Source organism: Oncorhynchus masou, chromosome 24, assembly GCF_036934945.1.
Source record: "Oncorhynchus masou masou isolate Uvic2021 chromosome 24, UVic_Omas_1.1, whole genome shotgun sequence".
Lineage (NCBI taxonomy): Eukaryota > Metazoa > Chordata > Actinopteri > Salmoniformes > Salmonidae > Oncorhynchus > Oncorhynchus masou.
Window position 1 is genome coordinate 64,006,814 of NC_088235.1, and position 8,986 is coordinate 64,015,799.

The following is an 8,986-nucleotide window of genomic DNA, read 5'->3' on the forward strand; positions in this document are numbered from 1 at the left end:
AGGCTCCGCTGATAGCCAGGTGTAGCGGTGGTAAGGATTCACTCCATGGAGCTGAAAAGAAAGCTCTGCTGTTGGGACAGCTTTATGTAGGCTCTAACAGTTTGTAGGCACCTTTTGTCACTGTTACAGTGCAATTAAGTGCAATTATTATTTAGTGTTGTGTAGTGGCTTTGCTGGCATGCATCTCCATTTTTTTGTTGTTTAGTTTGCCCAACCAAAAGTAATAGCTAGCTAGTGATATTACTGTCATATCAGTGGCATAACTGTTAACCATCATGGTAGGATAATATCAACAGAACAGTTTTTACAACATGTTGCCATGCAAGGCTAATTTTTGCTTGTAGTTTTTTTCCACAGATTAGCATGGTGTTGGTGGGCTCTTACACAAGGAATGTCATGTAACAGTTTTTTTTTTGCGCAACTGATGTTAAAACATAAAATACATTCTAAACACTAAATATCCACTGGGGGGTTATCTTTCCTTTTCAAGAGGACCCGATACGTATGTAGATATGATACAAGAATGATACATGTTTATATGGGGGGGAAAACATTGGTTATACTTCACTGACAAGCTCTAAACTTTGCCATGATACTTGTCTGATTATTGGCAGTTTAATTGGCTTTTATAAACATCCTTAGACTGCGCTGGAGAGAACCTGTCAGTCAAGCTCAGAGGTTTGTTTGTATGCAGAAGATAGTAATTATTTAATGCAGTATAGTAAATTCTGATTAAGGGCCTACTTATGGTTGTTTTAACTTTAACTGTCTACATCCAACATGTATGTTATTGTGTGTCACTCACTGTCAATACACTGTGTTGTTACCCGATGGAAAAGACTGCTTCCTGACTTTTGTGGCCCATGCACTGGGGAAGGCTTGTGTTCAGGGACACAAGGCTTCCCCTTCTTGACACCAGGCCATCCTCCAAAAGTCTTTGCCTCAGATGCACTCACACCTGCCTGCTGCCATTCCTGAGCAAGCTCTGTACTGGTGGTGCCCCAATCCCGCAGCTGAATCAACTTTAGGAGACAGTCCTGGTGCTTGCTGGACATTCTTGGGCACCCTGAAGCCTTCTTCACAACAATTGAACGGCTCTCCTTGAAGTTCTTGATGATCCGATAAATGTTGATTTAGGTGCAATCTTACTGGCAGCAATATCCTTGCTTGTGAAGCCCTTTTTGTGCAAAACAATGATGACGGCACGTGTTTCCTTTTAGGTAACCATGGTTGACAGAGGAAGAACAATGATTCCAAGCACCACCCTCCTTTTGAAGCTTCCAGTCTGTTATTCGAACTCAATCAGCATGACAGCATGATCTCCAGCCTTGTCCTCGTCAACACTCATACCTGTGTTAACGAGAGAATCACTGATATGATGTCAGCTGGTCCTTTTGTGGCAGGGCTGAAATGCAGTGGAAATGTTTTTGGGGGATTCAGTTCATTTGCATGGCAAAGAGGGACTTTGCAATTCATCTGACTGTACATACACAGGTAACTCTAGGTTACCTTAAACCCACATAACTCCTCCCTAATTTCCTTATCAACAGTGTGGGACTGCTGGACTTTCACCCATAGAGCCTCAGCGGTAGACAAAAAAAAGTACAAAGGGTTGGCCATAAAGTAGTTAGTAACATAGCCTGAATGTCAATCTAGATCAGAACATAACGACTGTATTACAGATGCAGAGGACTGGTGGCTCGGTTAGTAAACGTCTCAGGATGAGGAAGAGGACCGGTGACCATGATTCCGAGGAGCAGAAGTCTGATGGAAATAAAACTAAGGTGTCATTGAGTGCGCAGCCGAGGTGAGTTGGTAGGCTGTGCCTCACACTAGCACTGCTTAAAATGATCATCCCGTCTCGTCTAGTCGAGACTAGAATCAATGAGTCTAGACTAGTAAATAGACCTACAGTTGACGTTGGAAGTTTACATACACTTAGGTTGGAGTCATTTAAACTCATTTCTCAACCAATCGCCAAATGTCTTGTTAACAAACTATAGTTTTGGCAAGTCGGTTAGGACATCTACTTTGTGCATGACACAGGTCATTTTTCCAACAAATGTTTACAGACAGATTATTTCACTCATAACTCACTGTATCACAATTCCAGTGGTTCAGAAGTTAACATACACTAAGTTGACCATGCCTTTAAACAGCTTGGAAAATTCCAGAAAATGATGTCATGGCTTTAGAAGCTTCTGATAAGCTAATTGACATCATTTGAGTCAATTGGAGGTGTACCTGTGGATGTATTTCAAGGTCTACCTTAAAAACCTCAGTGCCTCATTGCTTGACATCATGAGAAAATCAAAAGAAATCAGCCAAGAGCTCAGAAAAGTCTTGTTCATCCTTGAGAGCAATTTCCAAACGCGTGAAGGTACCACGTTCATCTGTACAAACAATAGTATGCCAGTATAAACACACACCGCTCAGGAAGGAGACACGTTCTGTCTCTAAGAGATGAACGTACTTTGGTGCAAAAAGTGCAAATCAATCCCAGAACAACAGCAAACGACCTTGTGAAGATGCTGGAGGAAACAGGTACTAAAGTGTCTATATCCACAGTAAAACCAAGCCCAATATCGACATAATCTTGGGGTGGCAGGGTAGCCTAGTGGTTAGAGCGTTGGACTAATAACCAGAAAGGTTGTAAGTCCAAATCCCCGAGCTGACAAGGTACAAATCTGTCTTTCTGCCCCTGAACAGACAGTTAACCCACTGTTCCTAGGCCGTCATTGAAAATAAGAATTTGTTCTTAACTGACTTGCCTAGTTAAATAAAAGGTTAAAAAAAACCTGAAAGGCTGCTCAGCAAGGAAGACGCCACTGCTCCAAAACCGCCATAAAAAAGCCAGACTACAGTTTGCAACTGCACATGGGGACAAAGATCATACTTTTGGAGAACTGTCCTCTGGTCTGATAAAACAAAAATGGAACTGTTTGGCCATAATGACCATCGTTATGTTTGGAGGAAAAGGAGGCGGCTTGCAAGCAGAAGAACACCATCCCAACCGTGAAGCACGCGGGTGGCAGCATCATGTTGTGGGGGTGCTTTGCTGCAGGAGGGACTGGTGCACTTCACAAAATACATAGCATCATGAGGATGGAAAATGATGTGGATATATTGAAGCAACATCTCAAGACATCAGTCAGGAAGTTAAAGCTTGGTTGCAAATGGGTCTTCCAAATGGACAATGACCCCAAGCATACTTCCAAAGTTGTGGGACAACAAAGTCAAGGTATTGGAGTGGCCATCACAAAGCCCTGACCTCAATCCTATAGAAAATGTGTGAGCAGAACTGAAAAAGTGTGTGCAAGCAAGGAAGCCTACAATCCTGACTCAGTTACACCAGCTCAGTCAGGAGGAATGGGCCCAAATTCACCCAACTTATTGTGGGAAGCTTGTGGAAGGCTACCCGAAACATTTGACCAAATGTAAACAATTTAAAGGCAATGCTATCAAATACTATTTGAGCGTATGTAAACTTCTGACCCTCTGGGAATGTGATGAAAGAAATTAAAGCTGAAATAAATCACTCTCTACTATTATTCTGACATTTCACATTCTTAAAATAAAGTGGTGATCCGAACTGACCTAAGACAGAGCACTCTTACTAGGATTAAATGTCAGAATTTGTGAAAAACTGAGTGTACATGTATTTGGCTAAGGTGTATGTAAACTTCCGACTTCAACTGTATTATTGGCGTAACATGCACTTCAATGGTAATATCCAGTAAGGTCAGCTGACATCATGAACCAGTTGTCATTGTAATGTTTATGCTTTTTTCTCGAGTTTTGGGAAGTAATGATCCAATTTCTCTCTCAATTCAATTTAAAAATGTTTATTTAAGGGCTTTATTGGCATGAGAAACATATGTTAACATTGCCAAAGCAAGTGAAATAGATCTCTCTCCCTCTGTCTTTCTCTCTGTCTCAGACCTAGCCCCCGTTTGTTGTGGTGGTTCAAAAGAGGTCTCCTGGCTGTATGTGTCATTTATGTTTCGGTGCCTTTCATGATGCCACTGTTTCCTGACATCATAAAACACCTGGTTTATTCTCACAGAGGTGAGTGTAATCATGAGCATTATCCAAAATACTGGACAAATTAGGAATAATAACTCAGAGTAATTAGTATATATTCTCACCTTGTTTTTAGTCAGGGTCCCATTCTTCGTCGACCATAGCCAGCCAGCCGACCTGTCTCTTAACCACACAATGAACATGTACCTTACATCCGAACAAGGGATCTCATTGGGCGTATGGTGAGTAGGCTCACATAAACCCTTTCTCCAGGCTACATTGTGAGTTACGTTTAATGTAGCCTACCTACCTTACATCTGAAGTACATTCACTGCCACTGGACAGTGTAGATTTATAAAAGACTGCATTGAACTTTATACATCAAAGTCAGTATACAGTCCCTTACAAGTGTTGTCACTGTACAATATCTTCAAGGCACACAGTCCCTGAAAGTCAGTGGAAAGAGGCACAGGGAAAGGACTTGGAATGGTACCAAGATTCTTTGGGAGCTGGAAATCCGATCATCATTTATCTCCATGGCAATGGAGGCACAAGGTAGCAAGAACAATGGATTGCTACACAATAATATTTCAAATGTTCTCACTTTGAATCTAAAAGTCCACATTATTTCAAACAGGGCAGCAAGTCACCGTGTGGGAGTAATACATGTAAGTGACTGACAACCACAACAAACGTTGATTCATCATGGTGTAAATGATAAACTGGTAATTGGCCTTTGTCTACAGCTACTGAGTGCAATGGATTACCATGTTTTGGCTTTGGACTACAGAGGTTGGTTAAAATTTAATTATTCTACTAGACGGTTGAAACATGTCACTACACATATTCTTGACCACCTGACATTAGCCTCATTTTGTGGTGTGTTATTTCACCTTGCTGTAAAGAGACTGATAACCAGCCCCCAATTCCAAATACTGTAGTAAAGTTCACCTTACCCTCTGGGGTTGTTTTGCTTCTGACTGCCCCCTTGTGGTAATTTACAAATCAGTATACAACTGCATCAAGTTTACCTCAGGCACAGACATGATGTGATAGGACTATACGTAGTCTAGTATGTTTGCATACTGTACAGCCATTGATATAAGAAACTCTGACAGGTTTTGGGGACTCCACCGGAGAGCCCACTGAAGTTGGTATAACCACTGACACCCTCTACCTGTACCAGTGGGTAAAAGCCCGCAGTGGGAGCAGTCTGGTGGTATTATGGGGACACTCCCTTGGCACTGGGTGAGTGACCAGGTGGATGGTTCAGTCTGTAGAGAAAAGCGAGTGGAAATGATAACTTATGTCAATGCATAGTTGCACACAATTCTGCTTTTACTCAAACTATACACAGCGGTCTCTTAAATGAACAATGCTCCGATTTCAATTCAAAACAAATAACAGTTAATAATATGACCACGATTAAAATCATGAAGAGCCTAACAGTCAAATAAAATGCACATCTCAGATGTAATGTAATTGAAGTGTAAGGCAAATTTCATAAAAGCAAAGGAAATCAAAACTAATACTGCGTCTGCATAAGCAGACACTATATTACCTTTATTAAATTTACCTGGATTAACTTAAACTTTCCCTGTAATGCCTTTGTCTTACATTCCAGAGAGATGTGTATGTCATTCCACTGGTAGGTATCTCATTATTTAAATTATGATTATGTTTAAAAGTAAGCATGGTTCATTCAAGAGACTGGACTATGTTTAAAGTTTGATTCAACACTTACTTGTTTCATTTGTTGCTTGTTCCCCTCATACACAATACAGTATTTGTGATATTTATGTTGTGAGTTTAAGTTAGAGGATCTGTCACTATCACTACTTCTACTTAATCTACCCTCACTAATGGTTATGATTGAAATACTCAAATCAATGATTAGAAATAATGACAGAACATTTTGACAGTTACTCTGATAGAGTATAAGACATGAGCAGTAAAATGTAGTTTCCCCCCTCATCTTTGTACAGAGTGGCCACTAATACTGCAGTCAAACTAATGGAACACGGTAGGCCTGAATCCATTCAAATTTCGTATTTTATACCCTCTGGTTAAAGTACAATACACATGATCGGCATAATGACATTCATTTCATGAAAGTTTCTTGTGTGACTCATTATGGAAGCTGACTTGATATATTTACATGCTTAGAATATTTTTGCTTTTATCAGGGATTGTTGTTGATGGTGTGATCATTGAGGGAGCATACACCAACATTCGACAGAAGGGGGCTCATGATCCGTTTGGCTGGGTAAGATTCACATACCCTCCTGTCCATAGCGATACAGTACATCTTTAAACGCCATGATTTTGTATTCATTAATGTACTAAACTGCATTTTGTCTTCAGTTTTATTGGAAGTTCCCAGGTTTTGAGTACTTTTTCCTAGACACAATGGCAGAACACAATATAATCTTCCCTAATGACGAAAAGTAAGTATTTTTGATTTAGACTAAAACATTTTGTTGTAAATTTGTTTTGGTTCATGCAACTTTTCACTGTACTTGTCATCCTTTATTTTGATATCATAATACAGGTTTGCAATATGCGGTAACAAATCGAATCAAAATAACTGCTACACCCACTGCAACCAAAATGTGTTTCAGGAATTGTTCTGAGAGTTTGAGGTTGATTGTTCATGAAAGTGATGTTTCACCATGTCTCTACAGCTTGAAGAGGATGAGGAGTCCTCTTCTAATACTTCATGCAGAGGATGACCACGTAGTGCCTATCCACATGGCTCAGCAGGTGTGGCTTATACTTTTACTGTAACTAACAATAATTTATCTGTTTTCATCTGTCTATTTTATCACAGGCAACATTTGTGATATTATATGTATGGTTTGAATGACAATAGCAAGAAGGGGTCCTGGAAACATGATATACAGTTAAAAGGAAGTTTCCACCTCTCGTCCTTTGTTGTGTTCCTATCAAGCTGTATGAAATTGCACAGAGTGCCCAAAACTCAGAGAATCGAGTTAAAATGGTACCGTTCGCCAGATCCCTTGGGTACCTTCACAATGGATTGTACAAAGACCCTCACATGCCCAACATTATTGGGTGAGGAAATCCTGTCAATTCTTCAATTGCAATTTGAAAAAAAAGGCAATTCCGATTCTATATCAATGTTTATTCTAACTATAAAATGTACACCTTTTGTCATCCATATCGTTACAGGGAATTTGTACATTCATTGCCCCCCTAATCCAGTGACCTATGCAGAAGAACCTTTGGACATCAACTGTTTCAACATATCTAGAGAACTGCAAAACCTAGATGCACAGTTTGCATGTCTCTTTACCTTATGGCAAATAAGTAGGTTGGACTTCAATCACATGGTCCAATCATTGATCTAATATCAGATAGAAGTTACATTGCCAGTAATGTAAAGCACTTACTTAGCTGAAAAGACTGAGAAAAAAAAGAGAGAATCTATGAGGTTCAGCTCTGGGTTTAGCACTTACTGAGATGTCCAATGCATTATTATCTAGCTATAGTCTTAGTCTATGTGCAAATTACAGAACTTTTGAGATGGAGGCAATGCATTGGTTTCCTTTCTATGAATTCTAAATGTGAAAAATTATTATTAATCAATGTTTAAAGTGTTAAAGTGTTCAATCTTAGGTGAATTCTTAGTAGTGATTACAGAAAAGTTACTGATGTAAAAGCTTTTCTTCTTGGCAAGTATTACATTACAAATAAAACGTGATCAACGTCCATGAATCGTACATGTTCTTGTTGGATGTTTACATGACTGGTTACTAGTACGTCTGAGATAAAGACTAAAAGAGACAAATCACTACAGTGGAAGTGATACATACTGTATTTTATGATGATGTAATGAGATGTACCTAGAAATCCTAGTAGATACACTACCGTTCAAAAGTTTGGGGTCATTTAGAAATGTCCTTGTTTTTGAAAGCATCCCCAAGTCACCTCTTCACTGTTGACATTGAGACTGGTGTTTTGCGGGTACTATTTAATGAAGCTGCCAGTTGAGGACTCGTGAGGCGTATGTTTCTCAAACTAGACATTCTAATGTACTTGTCCTCTTGCTCAGTTGTGCACCGGGGCCACACACTCCTCTTTCTATTCTGGTTAGGGCCAGTTTGCGCTGTTCTGTGAAGGGAGTAGTACACAGCGTTGTACAAGATCTTCAGTTTCTTGGCAATTTCACACATGGAATAGCCTTAATTTCTCAGAACAAGTATAGACTGACGAGTTTCAGAAGAAAGGCCTTTGTTTCTGGCCACTTTGAGCCTGTAATCAAACCCACAAATGCTGATGCTCCAGATACTCAACTAGTCTAAAGAAGGCCAGTTTGATTGCTTCTTTAATCAGGACGACAGTTTTCAGCTGTGCTAACATAATTGCAAAAAGGTCTTCTAATGATCAATTAGCCTTTTCAAATTATAAACTTGGATTAGCTAACACAACATGTCATTGGAACACAGGAGTGATGGATGCTGCTAATGGGCCTATGTAGATATTCCATAAAAACTCTGCCGTTTCCAGCTACACTAATAATTTACAACATTAACAATGTCTACACTATTTCTGATCAATTTGTTATTTTAATTGACAAAAAAAAAGAGCTTTTATTTAAAAAAGAATGCATTTTCTAAGTGACTCCCAAACTGTTGAATGGTAGTGTATAATGATGATCTGTTCAATGAGTTGTCTCTGTAAAATGAGATATCAACATTTTAGTCATACATGAGAAGTGGGCCAGGTTTCATGCCCCCAAAGGTGAGGCATTTCTAATACTTACAATCGGATGACGTGGCTGAAAGTTGCGGACAGTGTAGAAACCGGAGTTTCATTATTCAACGGATTGTTCACCGTCTTCGATTTGATTTGAGATTACAAGCCATGTGACATGTCTGCATCAATCACAAGCGAATGCGATGCGAGTGAGGCAATTTACGCCATATGCGTACGAGAGCAT

At 39.7% G+C, this 8,986-nt stretch overlaps 1 protein-coding gene across 1 annotated transcript; it reads left to right on the top strand.

The window, feature by feature from the left end:
* Positions 1-1,594: 1,594 nt before the first annotated feature.
* On the top strand, positions 1,595-7,757 carry LOC135512466 (lysophosphatidylserine lipase ABHD12-like). Its single transcript, XM_064934516.1, has 13 exons — positions 1,595-1,807; positions 3,941-4,068; positions 4,160-4,265; positions 4,459-4,578; positions 4,661-4,691; positions 4,770-4,815; positions 5,142-5,271; positions 6,009-6,046; positions 6,210-6,289; positions 6,388-6,470; positions 6,708-6,786; positions 6,974-7,098; positions 7,216-7,757. Exons 1-13 carry the CDS (start codon positions 1,683-1,685, stop codon positions 7,241-7,243), a joined length of 1,119 nt encoding a protein of 372 aa, XP_064790588.1. The 5' UTR covers positions 1,595-1,682; the 3' UTR covers positions 7,244-7,757.
* The last annotated feature ends 1,229 nt before the right edge of the window (positions 7,758-8,986 follow it).